The sequence below is a fragment of the Martes martes genome (genome assembly GCF_963455335.1).
Source record: "Martes martes genome assembly, chromosome: 8".
Lineage (NCBI taxonomy): Eukaryota > Metazoa > Chordata > Mammalia > Carnivora > Mustelidae > Martes > Martes martes.
In genome coordinates this window covers 114,455,237-114,481,753 of record NC_137895.1, presented here as the reverse complement: position 1 = coordinate 114,481,753, position 26,517 = coordinate 114,455,237, and the positions used below count along the sequence as shown (strand labels likewise).

The following is a 26,517-nucleotide window of genomic DNA, read 5'->3' as shown; positions in this document are numbered from 1 at the left end:
GATATATTATTGACAGAATGACTGGATTATTTCCTAGTCCTATAAAAAGAAAAGAATACCTCTGAACTACATGTTTATTTTTTTAAAAAGATTTATTTAATTATTTGAGAGGGAGAGAGAGAACAGTGTAGAGGGGAGGAGGCAGAGGGAGACGGAGAAAGAGAGTCTCAGGCAGACTCTGGGCTGAGTGCGGATCCTGACATGGGGCTCGATCTCACCATCCTGAGGTCATGACCTGAGCCGAAACCAAGAGTCGGATGCTCAGCCGACTGAACCACCAAGGCACCCCCGAACCACATATTTAGATAATGTCTAGACATGCCATAGATAATGCCTTGGGATTCTCTTCTAGCCTTACTTGTTGTTGATACCACTGATAAACCGTCTTTCTAAGATAAGGTATATCCAAGCTGACTTCAGTCTCTTAAAGAGGAAATTCACTTTTTAGAAATAATTTAAAGTTCTGCCTTCATGACATTGGTAACAGCCTCTGCTGTTTGAGGGCTTGTTAATAGCTAAACAGTGCGTACACCTGTCTTCCACTTCTGTAGGGAGAAATCAGTCCTTTTCAAAATTAAGTGACGCTTGGAAGAGCGTTAATATTCAAAATTTAGCAGTGGGCTTTTTGTTGGTATTGATCTGTGTCACTGATTTTTTTTTTTTTAAATGTTTATCCCTTTCAGATTACAGGCATCTGCTCACCACAAAGCTTTAGCCAGAGACCAGGCAAATGAGGGCAAAGATTCTGCTGAACAAGGTGAACCTGACTCCTCCACTCTAAGCTTAGCAGAGAAGTTGGCCTTGTTTAACAAATTGTCTCAGCCAGTCTCAAAAGCTATTTCTACCCGAAACAGAATAGACATGAGACAGAGGAGAATGAACGCCCGCTATCAGACTCAGCCGGTCACGCTCGGGGAGGTAGAACAGGTGGGTACACTGTAAATCTAATCCAGCATGTGGGTATGTTCTTAAAATACAGGATTGCGGTGTTGGCTCCTAGATGGAATTAAGTTGATAAACTGTATTACCTGTCGGGAGTCTGGTAATAACTTCTTTCCTCAGAAAGATAGCCACGCCGAGTACCTTTTCTTTTCATGATTTGCTTGCTAAAATCATCTGGAGTGAATCCTTTATGGAGAAAAGAATAGGATGAGAAATCTGCTTTTCACCCAGATGATTTTGATTAATGATTAATTTTGATTAGGAAAATACATCTTCCTGGGGCGCCTGGGTGGCTCAGTGGGTTAAAGCCTCTGCCTTTGTCTCAGGTCATGATCTCAGGGTCCTGGGATCGAGCCCCACATCAGGCTCTCTGCTTAGCAGGGAGCCTGCTTCCTCCCTCTCTCTCTGCCTGCCTCTCTGCCTGCTTGTGATCTCTCTCTCTCTGTCAAATAAATAAATAAAATATTAAAAAAAAAAAAAGAAAATACATCTTCCTGCTAAGACAAGCCGTGAAACTGCCCCCAATGTAGTCGTTCATTCTATGTCAGTCCCTAAACTGAGATTCATATAGTGTTTTTGAATCCGCTTTTTTGCACTTTAACTATGTCCTTCCAGGTGCAAAGTGGAAAGCTCATTCCTTTCTCACCGACTGTTAACACCTCTGTGTCCACTGTGGCATCTATGGTCACGCCGATGTACGCGGGGGATCTTCGGACGAAGCTGTCTGTGGACGACAACACGAGTGCCACTGACTATAAGTTTCCTTCTTCGATAGAAAATTCAGATTCTCCGGCTAGAAGTATCCTGAAGTCCCAAGCCTGGCAGCCTTCAGCAGAGAGGAGTGGGAGCAGAGGAACGTTGAGAGAGTTTGGAGAGGCCGAAAGCAAGAGAGTTTTGACAGTTGGAGATAGTGGTAAAAAGTACGGGTCCTTCGAGGAAGCAGAGCTGTCCTGCCCTACCTTTAACAGAGTCTGGGAAGGAGACAGCCATAAGGAACCCAAATATGCCGTTCCGAGAAAGGGCAGCCTGGAACTCGGCCATCCTCCCATTGCCCACCTTGGTGACGAACTGAAGGAGTTCTCCGTGGGTAAAAGCCTCGCACAGGGGAGCCCAGACTTGAAGGACAGGCAGCCCTTTGAAGAGAAGGTCGACATGGAGAATGTCCCAAGAAGGAAGTTTTCACTAAGAGGTAGGTTACTGCTCCGGAAGTTTTAGAAACCACCTGGGTTTTTGGTATTGGCTTGATTGGTTGTGTGTGTCTGTGATTATTTTTAATTAAAGTAGGAGGACAGTTTATAACTCGTACCGATTACAAATCACAAGTGACTCCCACTCTTCTCCAGACTTCTCTTCCCCTTGAATCTGACCTGTTCAGTGGATTGATCAGTTTCCAACAATAGGAATGCCGGAGCTCTCTCACACGAGGATTCACTCACATAAGTCTTGTGAAATGCTAGCCCTGTTGGCCCCTTTTGTGAGTTGGTGACCCCAAAGGGCTGTGTTAAGCACAGGGAATGAGGACTTGAACCCAGGACTGTGGATTTCCAGACTCCTTCCACGGTCCTGGTACGCAGACTGGTAAGCTCCGCTACTTGGGGCTTTCATTCTCCTTCTGCCTTTATAGAAAATGATCGCGTGTAAGTTACGTTGGTGGTTTTAGCATGTGATTCCGGCCACTGGCAATGTAAAAAGGATTGTTTTGGAGGAGGAGAAGCATTCCGTAGTGTGTAGTGAAAGCTCTCTTCTTGTGTCTTGCACACAGGAAAAGACCAGTTGTCCTAAAACCATGTGCTGTGTGCAGTAACCTCCCGGGCAGATTAGTTTCCTCTCAGAGGAGGCGTGCTACAGATTGGCGTGAATCCATGCGGATTGGGTGACACCCCTCACGCCTCCAGATCGCACTCCACGTGTGGGGCTGCTGGGGGTAGATAGCTGGAGGAATGTCTGCCTGGAGGAGGGAATGCTGACGTGGCTCCTCTCTTCCCAGCGGCGGAGTTCGGGGAGCCCTCTTCTGAGCAGACGGGTCCGGCTGCCGGGAAGACTGTGGCCCCCACCGCAGCCCCCGTGTCCTGGAGGCAGCAAGATCCTGCAGAACCAGGGCAGGAGAAATACTCCAGGAGTCCGTGTGCGATGTTTGCTGCCGGAGAGATCAAAGTGCCCGCGGTGGAGGGCATCCTCGATTCAGCTGGCAAAACCATGTCCATTAAAGAGAGGTAAAGTGATTGAATGATGTCAGAGTAATTCTCCTGGGGGTGGAGCTTACACGTCGCTGGTAGGAAAAGCTCCGAGCGATGGGCAGAGATGACGTCATGAGCACACAGGGGGCGGTGACGCTGGAGGAGTGCCAGTTTTGGACTCAGGTATGGGTGCCAACGGCTGCTGACTTGTGCTTACTTATTTGTTTGGGGTTCTGTGTTCTCTTTTTCCTATGAAATTCTTGCACTGTCCCATGATGGGAGCAATGATCTTGACTCTTTCCCCATCAAACATGTGGCTTCAAATTGGATGCACTTAAGCCTTCATGACCGTCTATGTAAAGTCTATGTAGACGGAATGAGGATAAATCCGTATTTGGGACAGACATCTTTGGGATTAGAATCTAAGTTTTATTTATCCTACAGAAAGGGAAATGGAGGACTCTTGTGAACTGGGTTTAGAAGTTTTATATCAGGTAATAGCTGTGAAAGATTACATTGGAATATCCAGTAACACTGTAACCTCACTTCCAAAAAACGAATGGAGGATTGAGAGGGTATATTTAAATGGGACAGGGTCAAGGAACCAGGGCTAAATATTTCAGGCTGTGTTTTCCTTGTTAGCCTTTAGCCACTGTGGAATTAAACAGCAAAAGATGTCATAGCGATAAAAAGACTAGATGCTTTTCCAGGGTGACCAGCACAGCTGTGTCCGCCATCCGCTCTGCCCACTGGCACCCTTCCTTTGCACCTCCCGCCATTCGGAAGCTTTCTTCCTCTGCCAGACAGCGGCCACTCTGATTTTTCTGGATTTTGCACTGCCTGAGACTATATATCAAACCATGATCAAAATTCCTCATTCTGCTTTTCAAGCCCAAGTTTTTTGAGCCTCATGCTTTAAAAGGTTAGATAGATGGGGACTTTCTCAACTGACAAATTAGTAAGGTTGTTAAATCTTACTTACTTTTGCCTTCACTTGTTTCAAATTCACAGTAAATGAGACTGCCGGACTGGGGCTTAGATGAAGGGGAAGATAATACCCCATCAGCTAAATGGGAGTGAGGTCTTGAATCAGAGACACTGGCCTGTGCTGGTGTGAATTCCTCCTCCACCAAAACCTGGCCCAGGGAGAGTTTGATCCCAGAGATCCTACTCCTCATAATTGGTTGGATGAGAAGGAAGAGACATCATTTAAGGGAATTAATGACAAATACCACTTACACACAAGTTCAGGTGTTTCATACATCGGAAAATATTCCTGGGGTAAAATTCCAGTGAAAGATACCAGTATGCCCCCTTCTTTCACAGGCTCTTAAAGGAGACTCCCCATCTTTGGGCATAATCTGTCTGTTGGGATTTTGGACTTTCGAAGAAATTTTGTGTCTCTCCACTGTGCAGTAATTCTTGGTTTACCTGCCTGTTTATGGTAAATTTGGTATATTTTCTATTAGCGTAATTTATGACGAGCTTAACTGCTAATAAAGGATGAGAGATACTTCTCTTAGAAAATATATCGCCAGTGATCTTTCCCCCCTTATGTTGATAGTATTTTTATTTGTACTTTGCTGAAAATGCAAACTGTGTTATCTTTACAGTCCATCTGTGGTGGTTTTTCCTGAAGCAGGGCTCTGATCCCTCCCTTCTGTTCAGAAAGAAAGAATGAAGCTTGACCTATTTAAAATAAGAATGCTCTTTGTATATTATTTGGCCTTTTTTTTTTTCTTTTGTGAGGTAACATATCACATGGAACTTTCAAACTTTAACTTCTGACTGCTCCCTTTCACCAAAGGAGGAGTTTGGTTCCAAGGGCCACTAAGGCCCAACGGGGGCGATGGGACCGACCCCAGGGGCTGGCCTCCGACCTCCCCTGGGTAGCTGGGGTGAGATTGTCGTATGCTCACACTGCTGGGTTAGCTGCTCACCTGTGTTCCAACTAGGAAACTGAACGGAGGACTGAAATGTCAGCGAGACGGCGGTGGGAAAAATATTCACCCTCCTCCTGAATGGATTTTCTCAATTCATGTGTTCTTTGCATGGCTTATTTCCAATTCCACGTTCACATCTGACTCTCAGTAAGAGGTGGAGACTGGACTTAGCAGATTTCCTTCATTGTTTTTAGAAAACTGCAGCTTTCGCTTCCTCAGCCTCGTGCATCCATCTGTTTCCTGCTTGGGAGGTGGGCCTATTGAGTCCTTCATTCTGAAGGACACCAGGGGTCCCTGGACACCTGACCTTGGAATTTCTTATGGACCACCTCACTTAGTACTGAAGGCAGCCCTTACAGGGAGGCAATGCTGTCCCCATTTTGTACTCTGATAACTGGGACTTGGAAGAGTGTAAGAGTGTAATTAAGAGTCTAACTAAGAAATCACAGGAAAGCATCAGTATGCTCCTCTTTTGGGGGAAGCTGGCCATTCAAGGAGATGTCCCTAAAGGCTCCTTTTCTTTCTTCCTCTTTTCTAATGTCCGCAATGTCAAGTCTGAACCATAACTAACACCACTCAGGCTACCCATTGGCTTTTTGCACTGGATTAGTAAAATCAACTATTTCATAACTGCCTAAATGATTTGGGTTTAAATTGGCCCTGTTCGGGTACTTCTTATTCTAAGTCAAATAAATTGTGTGTTCTTTAGGGGTAAGACCCTTGAGACCTCTTTAGGAGCATACTAGGCTATTAGGAACCTTATCCACAGTTACCAAAGCAACTGTAGCTGTGCTTTCGGATTCAGGAGAAGATTCCTAAACAGGGCAACAAAGCCATCCTCTCACTGGGAAACTGGTGGAGTGTGAGGGCTTCCGTGAACTCCCAGAGTGGCAAAGAATGTGCCCCTCAGCCCTCACCAGCCTAGCAGTCCACCCTGCAGAGGCCCTCTCTGGCCCCTGTGTTCTACCCCCCCATCCCCCTGCTTCCCCCCCCAACCCTACCAGACTGTGTCCGTGCTCCCCCCACAGGGACTGGAGGCTCTTGCTCAAGATTTCAAGATTTCAGCCACCAGAGGGCCCCCAGATTTACGTAAGAATTTGGGCCCCAGGAGTCTTCTCTGATCCTTGATGTGTCCTCATTTAAAAGACACAGGAGCTCACTCCAGCAGCCTGCAAACCAACCAAGACCAAGATCTGATAGGAGTACTGATTTGTGCTGGTCTGTCCTATCTGAAATCTGTAGGGTGCCGGTGATTCAAAGGAGGAAGAAAAAAAAAACCATACTTAAGATTAGGGGCACATGGTTTGCCTGTCCCACATTTGACCCAGCCCCAACGGCAGGGAGCCTGCAAAACCTGTTCTAATCAGGCTGGCCTCTTAGACTGGGCTGAACACAGGCCTGTCAAGCCAGCATTCCCTGCTGAGAAAGTGTGGGCCTTGGCGAGAGAGGCAGACATTTCCCCGGGCGGCCTTGGAAGCACACAGCGCCTGTGGCCCCCAGCCAGGCCTTGGGGTTAATAGGCTAACCCAGTGCCACTCACAGGGCTCCCTGCCTCAGACCAAGCAGATGCCCAGGCTGTCAGCATCACAGCCCTGCAAATAGCGCTTGGACTTGGCGGATGTTAAAAGCGCTGACAGTTGTTTGAATTGCATAGGCAGTAATTTATGTCGTGTGTGGGAGCAGACCTTTCGCTCCTCGGCCCCCACCAGCGGGTCGTGGAATCACAGGAGGAGGGTTTGGAAAGGTCTCCTGCCCTTCCCGGCCTGCGGATCACCAAGTAGGAAATCCATAATGCATGTAAGTTTCAGCGCATGTTATTCGTAAGTTAGCCGTCATTGGCACTCGGTGAGCCAGGGCAGGGTCCAAGTACTGTGTGGCCTAAGTTAAAATACCGGTTGGGTTCCACGTGATTCTGCTGACCCTGTAGTCCTTGGAAGTGCCTGATGAGACCCTGCCAACACATCCAGAAGCAAGATTTCAGGCTTGGGGAATGGAGGAATTCTTTGAAGGCCATCACAGGGGAGAAAAAAGCCAACATTATAAGAAACCCAGAGTACTATGCAGTCTCTAAAACATTCGGGCACAAATGGGTCTGGTCAGCTAACGCACTAATGGAGACAGACAAGCCATGCTCTGGGAGGCAGGGCACCCCTCCCTGGGGACGGCATCTCCCTGCCCCCCCACCCCCCGCCGCCACCTGACACGCAGTGTGACCTCGGTCAATGAAATCCTTCGCCTGTGTGTGCACTCATGCCTTGTCTGTCGCATCAGGAATAATCTCCAGTTTCTTTGGAACCAGTAGAGCATGAGGTGGGCCATAAAGTGATTGTAGAGTCCACAGTTTGTTTTTTCTAAGTCAGGTTTACGTGCACTCGGGGCAGCCATCAAGGAAATCGTATGGTTATTTGGATTATGTTTTCATTGCTCTAGACACCCGGGAGCTTTGTTTCAAGAATGTCCTCAAAGACTATAGCACAGGATTTCCCATAAGCCCAGCTCATGGGGATGAATTTGACTTTTTAGATTCTCTCAGCTCACTTGGGATCAAATCCAATTAAAAAGGTAGATGGTCAAGATGAAGAACTACCATCTGTGTCAAAGGGGAAGTAAGAGACAGAAGCCGGCCCTGAGACCAGTTTGCAAGGAGAATATCGGGGAGATGAAAGTCTCTCATGAGATGGCACGTTGGAAGTACTTCTTCATTCGGGTGTAAAAATACCGGCATGCTCACTTTCTTAAAATCTCACTTGTAGATAAGTGGAAATACTCTGTCCAAGTACATAGATACTTTGAAAGCTCTATGCAAATATTAGTTGTTTTTTCATGATCTGATTTTATTTGGTTATTTTTTCTATTAGCATAAAACTGATTCATTCAGAATAATTAGAGAAAGGAGAAATCATTGTGTAGTCTGATGAAAACACCTGAAGGCACTGAGCATTTATTTTCAAGTACATGAACTGGCCCTGGTAGCATGCAGAGTACTGTCAAACATCACAGACTATAGAATGCAGGGCTAAATGGAACCTTCAGCCAAATGGGGCCTGTCTTAGGATTTTGACTCTAATTGCCAACGTGGGTTATTTTCCTCCACCACCAAGCGTGTCTCTGACCCCAGCTGGGAGTCCTGCAATTCAGCAAATTCTGATACTGTCGACTCAGAGATGGCTTCAGATCCCACACGTTAAGGGCTCTGTTCCATAAGGATGCCCCCTAACACACACCGACACATCAGATGCTAGAGGAAGGTTCAGGTTGTCTCCTGGACTTTTGACCCTATAGGCTACAGATTGGAGATTCCAGTGACCCCCTCCTTGGGTTTGATTTACTAGAGCATCCTTACTAGATCTCAACCTTCTTATAGAAGGTTATAACACAGGAATAGCTGGGTGGAAGAGATGCATAGGGTAAGGTATAGAGAAAGGGCATGGAGCTTCCAATCCTCTCTGAGCCCCGTCCTTTTGGGTATTTATGGAGACCTCATTCCATAGGCATGGTTGATTGGATCATTGGCCATTGGTGATTGATTGGACCACCAGCCACTCTGCCCTCTGCAGAAGTCAGGGAATGGGACTGTAAGTCCCACTCCTCTAATCACATACCACATGATTTGTTCTCCTGGCAACCAGTCCCCATCCTTAAGGGCTTCCCTAAGGTCACCTGATTAATATAAAGACACCTCTGTCATTCTCATCACTTAGGAAATTTCAAGGGGTTTAGTAGCTCTAGGCCCGGAAGGGTGATGAAATCCAAGAACAAATTTCTTATTGTAAATCACAATAAGGTGGCATTGTATCAATTTTATAGAATGGTCATGTGAGGTCTTATGTGCTGTCACATAGCGGAAAGGAAAAAGGAAGAGAAAGGGATAGGTCCAGAGCTTGAAGCTCCTGCCCTTTTAGGGGATTCCTTTTCTTTGTGCTTACTTTCCATTCTTTGAATGAATAGACAAGGTATGATTATGTACAAATTTTTAGATGGAAGTAGATTCTTATTTAAGTACTGCAAAATTTGTTTTTCTTATTTGCATAGAAAAACTTTCATTAGTGGAGTCAGGAAGTTGAGTAGAAGGGACCTAAGAGACCATTGAGTCCAGTTCCCAGAATGACCAATAAGGAAAGGATGCCAGGCTACTGGGCCAGAGTTCATGGCCAGGCTAGAGCTGATATGCTGCTTTCAAGTATGCCATTTATGGACATGCACTAGGATGTTCAAAAGACCCCACCCAGCAGGCTCAGCAGAGAAGAATGGCGGGGGACAGTCTAAAGTCTTTTCCCCCCAATCTTTACGTTGTTTGAACAGCAGCTGAAATGAGTTTAGTGATCACTTTTTTTCCTTTCATCTTTCCTACATCTGGCCAACTTCAGTGCCTGAGACAGATTCATTCATCATAGGAGAGCAAGCTGGAGAAACCTTATGCTCACGGAAACAGCCTTTTCCCAGGCTGTAGCATCCAGGCAGCTTGGTACCAGGTCACATCAGAGTTGAGCTAAAGTAGGTTAGGTAAAAAACCCCAATTAATTAGATTCTTTTTTTGTATGTAGCTTTCCCCAGGAGGAAAGTTGGAGTCATTTTAAAACATTTAAAACAGGTTTGTAGAGAATAATTTCCGTATTAAGATAGATTGGAGAGACCAAGTACCTTTAGAGGAAAAGAACAGGGCTTAGAGTACAGAGAGACGAAAATCTTAAACATCTTCTTTTGCCTTTTCTTGAAAGATATGAAGTGACTGTTAGTTCTTTATAGCTTTAAGTTTTTAAAGCCATTTCTGCTAAATTTTCTGCAAAGGAGTACTGTCCATCCAGCTGTAGCTGTTAAATGTTATTCCACAAAGTGAGCAGAAGGGGTCACTAGAAAACATTTTTCTCTGGGGATGGTTTACCTTCATCAACTTGTTCTCAGCCCAAGGGCAAGAAAAAAACAAAGCTAATTCCTCTGGTGGAATGTTGATGCTAAGATTTGGGGGAAGGGACATCTTAGAAAAGGGGATGCTTGTATTAATTTTCCAGACAGGACTTTGTTCAGAATAAATGAAACTCAAAAAGATTGAAAGTAGGTAGCTATGGTCATGTTTTGGCCAAAGACTAACTTACCCAAACTATGCTTCTGTTACAAGGTAGAGTTTAGTGCTGAACCCCTTTTGGTTGGCCTGTTTTCCCCCCAGGTTAGCGCTGTTGAAGAAGAGTGGGGAAGAAGATTGGAAAAACAGACTCATCAGAAAGCAGGAGTATGGCAAGGCATCTGTCACCAGCAGCCTGCAAATACAAGAAACGGAACAGTCCCTCAAGAAGAAGGTAATGTTCTCCGTGTTCAGAAAAAGCATTCAACTAACATCATGCTTGGAAGTGTATCAGCTAGGCAAGCATGCCCTAACTAATGCCCACTCTGGGAAGCGCTGTCTTGCCTCGGGTACACACTGCACATCTGCCTCACAGCAGTTGAAACTGATCAAAAGGTCGAGCCTTGAGATGCTATCAAAGTGTGAACAGCACTGTGTACGTAGTGCGTGAAGCAAGCAAGTTCCTACATTTTGAAGTATGTACTTTCACTTCAGTTTAAAACCTTCCAAAGCAAAGTCATTTTGGCATTACAGTGTTATTAAAACCTTTATAGAATAGCAATCTTTAGTTGACCACAAGCCGTTTATAAGATGCGTATACAATGCGATCTTGAATGTCCTGTGCTGAGATTTAAAAACTGAAACATACAAAACAAGGACATATGTGTGGTCAGCGAGTACTTATTTTCTTATTACTTATTATTGTGAGCGTGTTTTACAAGGAGCCAGGTGTGCCTCTTGTTGAGAATGTATAGCAAAATTCATTACAAATTAAAATCAGGTAATAAAAAAAAACAAAAACAAAAAAACAAATAATACTCTGTGATCGATATTGGCAAGTGTTTCAATACTGACAAGTCGTTAAATTACTAATGTGATGACGACCAGCTTTGGACCAGTGAGGGCGCACTCTCAGAGCTGATGGTGAGTTTCCTGTCGCTTGGCCCTACGCTTGCAAATGCATGTCCTGGCTGGGGACAAGGCGGCCGCCTGTCCCACGTCCACTGGCCAAATTCTACGATCAAAAGTCTTCAAACAGAAACAAACAAAAAACCCCCCAAAAAAACAACAGTTCCACCAGGATGATCCCCTGTACCTCTTTTAGTCCTAAAACAACTTAGTGTCTATGGAAGAGAGAAACTGTGAATGTGGCCGGTAGCCATTCAGAAACTTCCATGGAAGGGAGGTGCCCGTGTAGGATGCTAAGGCGGGAATTCTGGTGCTATTTGATATGGTCCTTGTGAGTCCTCTTAGGTTGAATTGAAACAACAATTTGAATTTTCTTGTTTGAGACATATAAGATATTAAAGATAATGACTGAAAACATCATTTCAGCCATTTGTAAAGTTCTCTAATATAGCTGACTTAAAAGCATTTGGGCAAAATCTGGATTTCAAGAATGAGATCTTGAAGTGGAAAAAAACAAAAACCGGGGTCCCTCGATGTATCCCTGTTGCCCACACACTTTATTTAAAAAGGTCTTGAAATCATCGGTTCAACAATAACTTTAACACTCACTTCTTGTTGGTCATTTTGGAAGATGCAGAGAAGCCATAGGAGCTGACAGGCCCTATATGGGGCTGGTGAAAATTCAGATACAGCTCTCATGCAGAAAGGCAGCTGGGCTCCTCGGGAATAGTGAAGGGGATAGGCGCCCTACCCCTTAGAAGGTGGGGGGGATCATTTGAGCTGTGAGTAGAGGATGAGATCTGAACTGCGTCCCACTTAGTTTTTCAGAAGGCGGGGGGGCTGAGGTGGTGACTGTCGTTGCCCGTGGGGGAGAGCGCAGCCCACAGGAGCACCAGGGCTCTAAGCGTGCCCGGGCCCAAGTGTGCAGACGTGTCTCTGTGCTCCTGGACATTGCAGATGCCGCAGCCATCTTGAACACACTCTTCCTCCTCCTCCTTCTCTTCTCCTCTTCATCCTCCTCCTCAGTGACCTAGTTCGCCAGGGCCGGAGACAGTAAGCTCTTTGAAGTTAAAATAAGCCGATCTATTTTGGGCTTTTGTAACAGACATTGGGAAATCTCAGGTTCTGTTGAGGTCAAGTGGTTTTCACATGGCGCCTGATAAGCCCTCGGCTTCTTTTCATCCCAAGGGCTGGCAATATATTTCAGTCACACCTTCGCTGGGCTCAGATGTGAGGTGCCTTAAACCTAATCTGTCTTCAGGCGGTCCCCCAACAGCCGAAGGGTGCTCGAGAGACGCCTCTGCTCCTGGGTGTCTGAATGCTGCCCGGAGAAAGAAAGACATTCATGCCATGTGGTGCATGCAGATGGGATCTGGCTGCCTGGGCTGGATCTAGACTTGCTGATGGAGAGCTCTGCTAAGGGGAGCAAGTTCTAGAACCTTCCATCTTTTTCACCAAGAGAAGAAGAGAGCTGGTTATACAGTCAGGGCTTCACTTTCAGCACAGTTTGTGAATTCATCAAAGGCACAGAACTGTGGTAGCCAGACATTTTCCCGTCCGTCCTCCTCCAGCTTTTGTATGTTGTAAGCACAACTCCATGAGCTGCAGCCTGGGGAAATGCAGAGGAGGCAGGAAATAGAGACGGGACTCCCTATAAATCATGCCCATGGCCCCTATGAAAATCCTTGCTGTCCAGTAAAAATAAAATGTGAGCGGCATAAGTAATTTTAGATTGTCTAGTGGCCGCATTAGAAACCAATGAATGACTCCTTGAAAACTCTGTAAGGGTCTTGTTTCTGTCAAAGAGTTTGTCCCCAGACAATACAAATTCCTGATGCTCTAACTGGCATCCTGTTCTGGATCCTCCCTGGGAAGAAAATCTCTCTTGGCCCATGAATAGATTTGGGGAACTAAGAGCTTCCCATTCCCTACGAAAAGACTGGTTGTGTTTCCGAGAACACCTCACTTCACAGCAGTTCCCTACTTTCCAGATTTATTCCACCCCCCGCATCGGGATGGATGATCTGGAGCTTCAGAGCGCAAATCATTTGTGTAGTGGACTCTCTCCTTTCCCGCAACAACCATTTTGGGTTCTTCCTCTCTCCTCTCTCTCTCCCTTCCTCTCCCCTTGTGTCGCTCTTCTTTCCTTCTGTCTTCTTTCTCCTGTGCTTGGTTTAGTCCAGGGCAGGGCTAACCTGACTTAAGCACTTCTGCTTTTGTAGCATGTATAATTAGTTCTGAAGATGGGAAAGCCATGTGGTTTGTGGATGTGGCCAGGTCCACACTGTCCGGAATGCGTGCACTTGAGCGTGATCCATAGACCGGTCCCTCCAGGCTAACTCGTTCCATCCAAAGAGCGAGAAAAATGAAGCAAAGTTTTCAAAGCGGGAGCGTTACCACTCAATTGCATTCATTCATTCATTCATTCATTTATTTATTTATTTATTTACCAAGTGATTATTTAAAATTTCCACCTCATTTTGGCATGTTTGACATCAAGGTATGTCGTGACTCCCCTACAGTTTAAGATAATCATCCAATATATCAGACTTTTTTGCAGGAAATAAAGTCCCTTTATAGAACGTGCCATTACAAGTTCTGTGTCTGAGTCACAGATGTAGAGTTAAAATCCAGCTGTGCTCAGTAGTATGAGGTCAGTGAATCAAGCTAAGATCTGTGATGTTCCGAAGCATGTTCTTGAAAATTCAATGAAGCTAAATCTGCCACATTCACGTTCTAATTGTCTGCTGACACTGAAATTCCAAATCACAGTTCAGGAGAAAGAAGTCGCCTCAAAGAGCTAAGGGAGGAGGGAGAGAAAGGCTGAGGGTATGATCTCCAAATGAAAGATTATCATCGCACTGATGGGATAGGAGTTTCCCTGGTGTTTGTGTCACCGACTGTGTGAGCATGTTTGTGCATGAGTCCAAGTGAGCCCAGGCACCAAATCCTTGAGAATGCTTGTGACACCCTAACCCTACCTACTCTTCCAGCACTCTGCAATGTTTCCTGTTTGTTTTAACCTGTAGGAAGAAGGAGGATTTGCAGATGATAGTGCCATTTCTAATCTGCTTTGGGTAAGCCTGACTCTAATGTAGGTGTCCTCTAGATTCTAGCCACAATTCGACCTCGCCATGTACAATTTTCATCACTGATGTTTCCCTTTTAAGCCCTCGCTGTTTGGTTTCTTACCCCCAGGCAAGATGCCACCTCTATCCAGAGAAGACAGCTATCCTGTTTCTTTAATTTTTTTTTTTTAATCATATAATGACAAACCTTAAAGACTTTAAGAGATTTTATGGTAAATGCTGAACCTGTCAATGAACTTCGGGGTTCCTCTCTCTGTAACTGAATATCGTAGAGACTGCAGTAATCTTGTCTTTAACTCATGTAATTACTGCACAGAACTGACTCGGGTGTATTTACTGTGCTGGTGTGGGTTTCCGTTCGCCCTCTAAGAAAACAAACAAATAGAAGGGACTGTCTTGAAAAGAGAGCTGAAATTGCAATGAGTAAATTAACATCCTGGTCGAGATACCCTCATTTTTGTCCCTACTCCTCCCGTCCCAGCTCTGATAAACCTTCTCTTTTCACCTCTAATCCTCTTGCTTTGCTCTATAGGAACCTGTATATGCTTCTACTTATTCTCCTACTATACCTGCTGCCCATAAACACCTGTCTTTTGTATCTGTTAATCAGGTGAGGAAAAGCCTATGCATTTTAAGCCTCATTGCAATTTCTGAGCAGTAGGGAAGAACTTGTTTCATTTGGGGATGTAACTCCTTCACTGCATTTCAGTGTGTGTGTGTGTGTGTGTGTGTGTGTGTGTGAGAGAGAGAGAGAGAGAGAGAGATATCAGTTCTTGTATAATTAGAGTTAGTCACACACATCACATCCATGGGTCAGACTTGTAGATAGACTTGATGGCATTCTTTGACCTTGTAATTGTGAAACCAGTTTAAGAGAAGAATTTCCCCTTTTAATGTCCAAGGTAAGTGAGAAGCCCAAGGACTATGCCGAAGAGTTCTGCTCCCAGTTGGGAACAGTGCGATCTTGCTAGGCTTGACAAAGGAACACGTGGAGAGGCGGCGGAGGTAGGTGGGCGTGGACGGGCCAGAGAGGAAGGTAGAGCAGGGAAGAGCCTGGGCTGACAGGAACTCCTCGCAGTGATTTACTGAGATGAGAGACCATAGCCCTCTTGCCCCTTTCACTCCATCTCGACTGTACCTCCTCTGAACCCCACCCCAGAAAGGAGACCTGGCTTGGGTGGAATCATTCTGTTCGTGCAAAACACACGATCACTGTTAAAGCCCAGAGTACCAGTGACTGTTTTTTATTCCCTTTGGAATGTCCCTGGGGTCAAAGTGGCTGGGAGAAGTGCCTGCATCCACACTGTCGTGAATCCCAGATTCTATCCTCCCTCCATCTTAAGGATCTTAACCTAGTCATTTCCCTCGGAGGGCCTTTGTCTCCTCATCAGAACTGGGATTTCTTTTCTTTTTCTTCTTTTTTTTTTTTTTTAAGATTTTATTTATTTATTAGAGAAAGATCACAAGTAGGCAGAGAGGCAGGCAGAGGCAGAGGGAGAAGCAGAATTCCTGCTGAGCAGAGAGCCTGATGTGGGGCTCGATCCTAGGACCCCGAGATCATGACGGAAGCCGAAGGCAGAGGCTTAACTGACTGAGCCACCTAGGTGCCCCAGAACTGGGGCTTTCTTACCTCTAAGGTGTGTTCTAACTAAAAATTTCATGACTATAGTGTTCCGTTAGGACGAGTGGTGACAAAACAGGTCTTTGACAAAGAGGCACTGAGACCTTATATCAGATATGAAATTGACAGAGTGCTGTCCGAGCGAGGTATCTGCTGGGCCCTCCTGCTTCATCTTTCATCTTCGCGGTGGAAATCCCCCTAAGGTGGCCTCTTCCTCACTCCTGGGTTCCTCTGACGTTAAGAATGCTGGTCTGTGAGAGCCCAGCCCCACACAGACAGCAGTGTCCATCCCCCCAAAACAGGATGAAATCTGGAGCAAACCTGCTGTTCTATGATTGGGGCAAGGAGGGGGGTTCTTTTAAATAAGTCATATTAAGCTTGAAAAGAAAAGATATATTATTGAACTCTTTAAAAACAAATTATATTTATTATATATAGACACACATATATACACACTTTTTAAAATCAACTTTATTTTTTTTAACATTTTTATTTATTTATTTGACAGAGAGAGAGAGAAAGATCACAGTAGGCAGAGAGACAGGCAGAGAGAGAGGGGAAGCAGGGTCCTCGCTGAGCAGAGAGCCTGATGTGGGACTCGATCCCAGGACCCTGAGATCATGACCTGAGCTGAAGGCAGAGGCTTTAACCCACTGAGCCACCCAGGCGCCCCTAAATCAACTTTATTTTTTAAAGGAGTTTTAGGTTCACAGCAAACATGAGCCAAAAGTAGAGAGATTTCCCATATACCTTCTGTGCCCCCCTCAGCGCACACACACACACACACACACACACACACACACACACACACAGCTTTCCCCACCATCAACTTCCCACACCAGAGTGGTGCATTTATTAAATATGCTGAACCTGCACTGACACATCATTAGAGCCCAGTGTCCATAGTTTACACTTGGATTCCCTCCCGGTGCATGTTCTCTGGATTTTGACAAACATATGATGACACGTATCCATCATTATAGTATCATATAGACTAGTTTCACTGCCCTAAAAACCCCCTGCCCTCCATCTATTTATACCTCCCTCCCTCGAATCCTTGGCAATTTTTTTTCTTAATTTAATTTTATTTTTTCAGTGTTCCAAGATTCGTTGTTTATGCACCACACCCAGTGCTCCATGCAGTACGTGCCCTCCTTAATACCCACCACCAGGCTCACCCAACCCCCACCACCTCCCCTCCAAAACCCTCAGTTTGTTCCTCAGAGTCCACAGTCTCTCATGGTTTGTCTCCCCCTCCAATTTCCCCCAACTCCCTTCTCCTCTCCATCTCCCCATGTCCTCTGTGTTATTCCTTATGCTCCACAAGTAAGTGAAACCATATGATAATTGACTCTCTCTGCTTGACTTATTTCACTCAGCATAATCTCGTCCAGTCCCATCCAAGTTGATAAAAAAGTTGGGTATTCGTCCTTTCTGAGGGAGGCATAATATCTGTTTTTTCCAGAAAGTTGTAGAGTTGGGATCATGCAGCATGTAGCCTTTTCAGATCAGCTTCTTTCACTGTGTCCTGTGCCTTTAAGGTTCCTCCATGCCTTTTCATGGCTTTGATAGCGTCTTTCTTTTTAGTGCTGAATAATATTCTCTTTCTGGTTATATCAGTTTGTTTGTGTGTGTGCATTTGTTTTAAAAATATGGAACACTCCATGAATATGCATGTCATTCTCGTGCAAGGGGCCATGCTGATCTTCTCCGTATCATTCCAATTAGTTGATTTATCCATTTGCTTACCGAAGGGCATCTCAGTTGCTTCCAAGTTTTAGCAGTTATACATAAAGTTGCTGTAATATCCACATGCAGGTTTTTGTGTAAACATTTTCAACTCATTTGGGGATCAAGCAGCACAGTTCTGGACCCCATGGTAAGGGTATGTTTAGTTTTGTAAGAAACTGCCAAACGGTCTTGCGAAGTGGCTGCACCAAAGTTTGCGTTCCTGCCAGCAAAAGATAAGACTTTCTGTTGTTGAACAGCCTCACTAGCATTTGGTGTTATCAGTGTTCTGGATTTTGGCTATTCTAATGGGTGTATAGTGATAATCTCATTGTTATCAGAATTTGCAATTCTCTAATGACATACGATGTGGACCACCTGGTCATGTGATTGTTTGCCACACATACATCTTCTTCAGTAAGATGTCCATTCAGATCTTAGCCCATTTTTCAATTGGTTGTTTATTTTCTTATTGTTGAGTTTTAAGAGTTCTTTATATATTTTGGATAACATTTCTCTCTCAGATGTGTCTTTGGCAAATATTTTCTCTCAGTCTGGGGCTTGTCTTCTCATTCTCTTGACAGTGCTTTCATAGAACAAAGGCTTTTTTATTTCAATGAATTTCAGTTTATTGGTTCTTTCTCTCATTAGTGTTGTATCTAAAAAGATATTGCATTCAAGGTAATCTAGATTTTTCTGCCATGCTATCTTCTATAAATTTTAGTTTGGCATTTTACATTTAGACTTATGATCCATCTTGAGTTAATTTTTAGGGGAAGGTGTAAATTCTTGTCTAGATTCTTTTTTTTTTTTTTTTTTTCCTTGGCAAGTGGGTATCTAGTTGTTCCAGCACCATTTGTTGAAAAGACTGTCTGATGTTCACTGTATTGCCCTGGACCTTTCAAAGTTAGTTGAGCGTATTTGTATGAGTGTATTTCTGGGCTCTCTATATTGTTCTATTGATCTGTTTTTTTCCCCAGTAATACCACACTGTCTTGATTATTATAGCTTTGTAGTAAGTCTTAAAGTCGGGTAGTGCCAGTCCTCTAATTTCATTCTTCTCCTTCAATATTATATTGGCTATTCTGGGTCTTTCCCCCTCTCCATATAAACTTTAGAATTAGTTCATCAATATCTCCAAAGTAGCTTGCTGAGATTTTGGTTGAAATTGCATCAGATCTGTAGATAGAGTTGGAAAGAACTGGCATCTTGACAATGTTGTAGCTTCCAATCCATGAACATGGACTACCTCTCCATACATTTTTAAGTTTAAAGAAAAATGCCTCTCACCAGAAGTAGTTTATATTTAATTGCTTCAAAATTAAAATAGCCCTAAAATTCTGTATTTTTATATCTTGACAGCTTTCCCAGATAAACATTTTATGTACCAGCCTTTGTAGTTGGAGTTCATCAGTGTCTCAGAGGCTCCTTACCTCCTGCAGTCCTGGTATCTGTGTTCACTTATGCAGAGTCTCAGAAAAGAAAACAGAGCATTACAACAGCACACACATTCTGTCTAAATGGACCATTTGTCTCTTTGTTGGGCTTTAACACACATTTCCTTCTTCCTCACATGCCTCACAACTGCACCAGAACAAGATTTCCCTGGATTCCTCTCCCTTCATCTTAGCTGCTGGTGGATAGTAGCAAGACCATGGTTAGTTTGAGGTTTAAGCCTAGTTGAGATCTTTCTCCATGTTTTGTTCAGGCCATTGAAGGCTGCGTGTACTGATGAGGGACTAAAATCACTGGCGGGGTTGCGGGGTGGGGGGTGGTGGTGCAAAGCCACAATTCTTTAACAGTACATAGAATTCTTATACACAAAAAAGCTAACAGTACTGATTTGTCACTTTATTTTTACTACTTAATCTGTGCTCTTATAATTTCTTTAGCCTAACTAGATGTGAATAAGATAAAAATTTAAAAGCCAGATCACAGTATTTTCTATTCATGAAGCCCTCCAGTTTAAATTTGTTCTAATCCTAGTAGAACATGTTAGATTTGCTCTCTCTTCTTGTATCACCTCTTTGTGTCAGCAACATGTGGGAAGATTTACGTTGTGTATTCCTGGTAGGTGTACAGAGGCAAACCCATCAGTATCAGTGCAGTAAGCTGAAAACATTCTTGCAGATTGACCCTTTGCCTAATTTCAAACTGTGTTCTATTAAGACTCTGTCCCTAAGACCTGCCTTCTTCCCCAGCTACTTCACTTGTTTCACTGCCTTCTACACACACACACACACACACACACACACACATGCGTGCACATACACACATGCACAGACACGTGCATGCACACACACATATGGTTATTCTCTCCCCTCGCTGTTTTCATCTCTCTGCCACATTCATGGGGTCTGCATTTGAAAGAATGGAGGACAGACGGGGTAGGGCTTCTATTCACATTCTGCCCTAACTCTCTTACTATTCCAGTCAATCCTAAACCATCACCAGCTAAACCTAGACGAGCCTGGAAAATGGCACAATACTTACTATAATATGTCCTTCTCTAAACAAGGAAAGAACAACTTAGAAAGGAAAAACAAGACAATACTAAAATTTAAAGCCAAAGAAAAAGTAGACAAAGATATGTATCTTGTTGTCACATTTTGAGTTCAAAAATTTAATAGCTTGTGAGAAACTGTATTAATTGTCTCTGTGGATTAATAAGCTGTATATTTCTTACCCCCATTATAGAGCCATCTGAAGTCAGAGTAATTAGGGGCCCTAAACCAAATTCACTAAGTAGCCATGTTACGAAAGAGAGGCAAAAAGTTTTATGTTCAATAGTATCATTGAGAGAGGAGTTAAAAAAAATACTCCTTGACAAAGATCTGGCAAACTACTGGAAGCTTTAAAGCCTCTAACAGCTGTATCGTTGCTGGGCTCGTAGCTTCCACGTTCTTGCAGGAGCTCCAGGGGCATCTGACTGCTTTGGGAAATGGAGTTGTGGACTCGGGGATGCCATTTTTTTGAGTCATGAACCACACCCTGCCGCCGCACCCAGGACTTTGGAGACGTGCTCCCGAGTTCAGCAGAATGATGATGTCTGGCTCTTCGGAGGAGCAAACTTTCTTGGCACTTCGTATGTTTTTTCAGAATATTTTAAGCCAAGTGCTACATTGATTTGATTAAAATTCCCTCCTGAAACTTCGTTTTCAAAGAAAACGTATTATCCTTTTTGAATTTTGATGAGATCTTCCTGGCAAGTCAGCCTTGGAGTTTATTTAATAAGGGTATTGGATTCGGAGGGTTACTTGGAATGAGGGTCATCTCACCAGCCATATGTGGAAAAGTGCAGGGAAAGGGTTTTTAACCTTGGGATAATATTGTATTTTGATAAAATTTAAGACTTACAAAAAAGGCACCGTGATAGGGCTCTCTCATATTCCCTTTACCAGAGCGACCAACTGTTGGCATTTGCTCGCCACCCCTGCCCCGTCTCGCCTCTTCCCTCCACCCTGTCCCCTCCTGTCTCATGTATACATACATGATATACAAAATTGGGGCTCCCTAATAGAACACCGTAGACTGAGGGACTTATAAACCATAAAAATTGCTTTCTCACGGTTCTGGAGGCCGGAAATTCAAGATCAGGGTGCCAGTGGGTTCCATGTCTGATGAGAGCCCACTTGCTGTTTGTAGAGGACAATCTCCTCACTGCAGCCTCACATGGTGACTGTCCTCCCATGGTAGGAGGGGCACGGGAGCTCTCTGAGGTGTTCTTTATAAGGGTGTCAGTCCTCTTCAGGAGGGCTCCACCTTCCTGACTGAATGCCTCCCAAAGGCCTCACCTCCTGCTACATCACCCTGGGGATGAAGTTTCAGCATAGGAAATTTGGGGCACACAGACATTTGGTCTCATCACAATACAGTGAATGTATTCACAATACATGAAGATGAGGAAATGTAACCTTGATGCAGTATTCAGTCCACAGCCCATTTCCAGCTGTGTCCGTTCCCCTCCAGCCATGCCCCTTCTAGCCCCCGCTGTCTCTTCAGGAAAAGGGTTTTTACTTAAATTACTTTAATCACCAAAGATCTCGAAGTCCATTCCAGCTGTGATTGCTCTGTAGAAGAATTCTGTAAAGGATTCATGAACTAGATGAGGGAGAAGTCCTTGTTCGTCGCTTAACCCGAACGTGCCCGGTGCAGATATGGTTTTATGCACATCTCTCTTGGAAACGGGGGAAAGACCCCTCTCCTGTATTACCCTCCATTGTGGATGAACCTTGCTGATCTCTGCTTTCTTGTTGAATGAATCTGGAAGTTGTTTTTTGTCTGTTTGTTTGTTTTTTCTGTTGGTCAGTTAAGGGAAGTATCCTCAGGGCTCTCGTGGTTTTCTGACTTCAGTCTGTGGAAGGTCTATGATCACCTTGACCTTGTTGCTTATCCAAGGAAAAACTAACAAGAGAATAAGAGCTGGGGAACCTGCCAAAAGAGGTTAAGGCAAGGTCATCCACAGTTTGAAAGCAAAGCCCCAGCAGGAACGGTGCACCTCAGGTCTGAGAAGGGGCTGAGGTTCAAGCCGAAGCACATAGCCAGGAGGCCACACCAGCGTTGGAGCCCCTATCACAGGGGCAACCTAGACAGTGGACAGCGGAGCGAGCGAGGGAAGCTCGTGCTCTGGGGGGAGGCTTTTCCTCTCTTCCTTCCTCCACACTCGCTCCCACAGCTCCTGCCCCTGCATCTCTCCCTGTCCTGTGCTCCCTGCCACTTGGCAAATCTTAAATTTTACCAAAACAAAAAATGGCCCCCCAGTTAAAAAGCTCTTCTCTTTCATTTTCCCCTCACGATCTGTGCCTAATTTGACCCTAATTCCAAGTAACTCTGAGAGGGGTCAGTAGTGAGAGGAGAGACAGCATGGAGGATGAGGGAAAGCAAACTGTCCTACCAGCATTGAGGACCGCCCACCCTGGTGTCACCCGCCACCGTTATCCACACTCTGTCCCTGGCACACTCCTTCCCCTCTGCTGCCTCTTCTTTTTTTTTTTTTTTTTCAACTTTTTATTAACATATAATGTATTATTAATCCCAGGGGTACAGGTCTGTGAATCGCCAGGTTTACACACTTCACAGCACTCACCATAGCACATACCCTCCCCAATGTCCATAACCCCACCACTCTCTCCCTCCTCCCCACCAACAACCCTCAGTTTGTTTTGTGAGATTAAGAGTCTCTTATGGTTTGTCTCCTTCCCGATCCCATCTTGTTTCATTTATTCTTTTCCTACCCCCCAAACACCCCGCGTTGCATCTCCACTTTCTCATACCGGGGAGATCATATGATAGTTGTCTTTCTCCGATTGACTTATCTCGCTAAGCATAATACCGTCTAGTTCCATCCACGTCGTCGCAAATGGCAAGATTTCGTTTCTTTTGATGGCTGCATAGTATTCCATTGTGTATATATATACCGCATCTTCTTTATCCATTCATCTGTTGATGGACATCTAGGTTCTTTCCATAGTTTTCTGCCGCCTCTTCTTGCTCCTCCTCCTCTCACCTCAGCCCAGTCCTGTCCTCTTTCCTCATGTCTCCCGGCCTCCCTCAGTTCCCTACGCCTTTTTTTCTCAGGCCAAATGAGTTCACCAAGGCCTTAGAAACTGAAGAAGCAGGTATCTCCAGAACCCCAATTAGAAGCTTTTGAAAGTAGTTTTTAGGTGGAAATGTTGGTCTGAATGTAGGTTATGTCCATAGCATCATTCATCCTCTGTGATCAGATACATTGGGACCCAGAAGTCCCTTTTGGGGGCTGACCTGCTTCCCTGACTGCCCACCTACCAGAGTTGTCTCGGAAACGTGCTGAGTTCCAGAAAACCTTCTTGTAGCATACCTGATTCCTACTCAGCTTTCTCTCTTTTATACTTGACCGTGATCCTTGTGAACTGAAGTGGGTAAGATTTTTCTGGATTGACCATGTCTTTTGTGAGAACAGGTGGATGAAAATTTCCTAATCAATGGAGTTTAGCTAGCTCGGTACAATTGAGTAACTTTTAAATTGATGGCCTGGAAGAGAGTCTCTATTTTTGTTTATTTTTACAAGGTGTCATTTTGGTGGTCCAGTAGTCCAAACAAATAAGTGGGAAAGAAAAAAATCAAAGTTCTAACCTAAAGTTTTGGTGTTGCTGGTGGTGATCTCTCACCCAAGCTGGGCGTAAGGACGTCCCACCTATTTCCGCTAGAACAGTTAAAGACATTTTTTGGACAGTGTAGCCCTCCTGTTTGTTTGCCTGCTCTTTGGCTCACGAAATGCTACATGCTGAAATTCACAGCTCTGTCATTTACCTGTCCTCTTTTCTCCCTGGCACACTTTGTAAACAGCGGGTCACAGAAAGTCGAGAGAGCCAGATGACTATCGAAGAGAGGAAGCATCTCATCTCTGTGAGAGAAGAAGCCTGGAAGACAAAAGGCAAAGGGGCAGCCAATGACTCCACCCAGTTTACAGTGGCTGGCAGAATGGTGAAAAAAGGTCAGAGTCTGTGTGTGTGTGTGTGTGTGTGTGTGTGTGTGTGTATGCACGTGTGCATGTGGGAGGTGGGGGGACACACAAACTCAGTTGCCCATGGAAGGGAGAATGGCCTGTGATAATCCAATTTAAAAAATCAAGCCATGGTCTTTCTTAGTTTTTACTCTTTTTTTTTTTTTTAAGATTTTATTTGTTTATTTGACAGAGAGAGAGACAGCACAAGCAGGCAGAGAGGCAAGCAGAGAGAGAGGAGGAAGCAGGCTCCCCGCCGAGCAGAGAGCCCGATGCGGGGCTCGATCCCAGGACCCTGAGATCATGACCTGAGCCGAAGGCAGTGGCTTAACCCACTGAGCCACCCAGGCGCCCCTTAGTTTTTACTCTTATTGAAGTTGTACAGATGTTTTTTGGCGGGTAGATTAGGGAGCTCTTCCTACTGAAAACCCTTTCTTCCTAAATGGCATCATCTTCACGTAAGAAGTATAATTCATTTAGTCACATTTCAGAATTTAGCCAGTTGGCGCTTTTTTTTTTTTTTAAAGATTTTATTTATTTATTTGAGAGAGAGAGAATGAGAGAGCGCATGAGAAGGGGGAAGGTCCGAGGGAGAAGCAGGCACCCCGCTGAGCAGGGAGCCTGAGGAGGAACTTGATCCCGGGACTCCAGGATCATGACCTGAGCCGAAAGCAGTCACTTAACAAACTGAGCCACCCAGGCACCCAGAATTTAGCCATTTGGAAGCTGAGCACAGGTTTCAAAAGCAATTGCAAATCTTCTAACAAATCTTAGTCCTTTCCCATAATCGCTTTTAAATTATTTTCATTTTCTTGCCACCTGGCAATCAGTTAACCCAAATAAGCCTTTGTCAATGAAGAAGGAGTTTGCATCTTCTCTTTTTTAGAGGAATTCCTAGGTCCCTTTCCATCAAACTAGAGTTTGCTGGCTTACAAAACCCTATTTCCGGAGAGGTTTTAATAGATTTTTAAAAGATGTATGCCATCCTGAGGAAGTAGGATTCCCTGCAGACGGTCACTTCTTTGCCGCTGAGCTCTTAAAACTGATTTGAAGTCAGTATTCAAAGATTTATGAAATTGACCAATGCCTCACACGGTCAGTGAAGTCACTTTCTGCTTCACGTGGTCAGTAAAGCTGTGAGGCTCCATATCCAGTGGGAAATGGTTAAAATCTGGGGTCCATTCATCACCTATATGCCTATACTTTCATTTCCCAAGGTATTGTTTGAAAGCAAATTTCCTGACTTAGTGATATAAGTGCTCACACGCACTTAGAGTTAGCGTACGTTGTCATCAGCTTTCTTAGTTCATGCTTCTCTTTCCTGGAAAACTTCCAGGATCCTCACTTATAAATAGTGCCTAACTCATTGTAGGCACATAATAAATATTTGCAGAAGGAAGGGCGGGGAAACCCTGAATTGTGATTAACTCAAATCTTGGTGTAGGAAAACAGAAGGTAATTTGCTCCCACAGAATGAGGTGGTAGCTGCGTATTTTCATCAGATCAGAGACCTGTATACGCATGTTAAACGACTTTGGCCCGAGCCCCGTTCCTATGTTAACAAAAGCAGACCCTGAGGCCCGTGCTGGTTAAGAACTCAAGCTGGGAACTTGAAGCAGAGTTCCCATCTTCCAACTTTTAGCCTGGACTTTTATCCCAATAACTTTGAACTTTGGTTTCTTTCTTCCTCTTCCATCTTAAAAATTACCATTTATTTGTAAGCAGGCCCTTATTACCAAATACACTGTCCTTGTCCACAGGGACGTCAGAGGAAGCGGAATTGGAGAACAAGGTCAGAGACGTTCGTATCCCTTAGTGTAGGAGTTTGCTTTCACATTTCTTGAACAAATCCAGGGTCTTCATTTAACAGGTGCTATAGGGCTGGCTCAGGATATAAATGTCTTGTGCTTTTCATGTAAGGAAAAAGCTGTATCCTGTTTTTCTAATATTTTTACCACCTGCTGTTAAATGTTTCACTGGAATCATCAGCTCTTTCTGATGTGCAGTAACACGGCATCTAGTGTGCTACCCACCCTGCAGAATAACATAGTCCCTATGCCACAGCCACAGAGACTTCTCAGCTCAGTGTGTTGCTACATATCAACCCTGATTTTCCTTCCCTTTTCTCACTTTGTTAAGACGTTTTGATGTTCCTAGACTGTACCTAACAATTAGGGCTCTAGTTCCCGTGGCATTTGACAATTCTCTTGAAAGTTCTCAAAATATGCCTTTGAATAAGAGAGCTGTAGAGATGTCTCTGAAGAGAGTACGTGGCTGGTTATTGCAGGTAGAATTCACTGAGAAGGGGTATGGGGAGTGCTTTGTTTAATAGTGTTAAGTTAGGGAGAAACCCTTGCCTGTAGTTGGGAAAGGGACATCTGGCCTCTGGGAGCTCTTGTGCATGCCCCTGGCTGGATGGGCAGCAGGGGGCGCCCCTACAGTTCTCTGAGCCAAGTTCTCTGAGCTTCAGAGCTTCTGTAGTCTCCCTCGCATCCTTTCAGTAGGTGATGGTTTATGGCACCTGTACAGGCTGTGTTACCAAATTTTACTTTATTATCTTTCAAGAAA

The 26,517-nt window shown here is 44.5% G+C and overlaps 1 protein-coding gene across 1 annotated transcript in view; it reads left to right on the top strand.

Annotated features, from left to right (window-relative positions):
• Positions 1 to 26,517, top strand: part of SVIL (supervillin) — a 149,724-nt gene that overhangs the window by 90,031 nt on the left and 33,176 nt on the right. Inside the window, exons 14-20 of the mRNA XM_080810694.1 lie at positions 684 to 927; positions 1,558 to 2,131; positions 2,930 to 3,155; positions 10,227 to 10,356; positions 14,060 to 14,107; positions 14,652 to 14,729; positions 23,793 to 23,940. Of these exons, the coding sequence (XP_080666820.1) occupies positions 684 to 927; positions 1,558 to 2,131; positions 2,930 to 3,155; positions 10,227 to 10,356; positions 14,060 to 14,107; positions 14,652 to 14,729; positions 23,793 to 23,940 (1,448 nt within the window). The remainder of the gene's footprint in view (positions 1 to 683; positions 928 to 1,557; positions 2,132 to 2,929; positions 3,156 to 10,226; positions 10,357 to 14,059; positions 14,108 to 14,651; positions 14,730 to 23,792; positions 23,941 to 26,517) is intronic.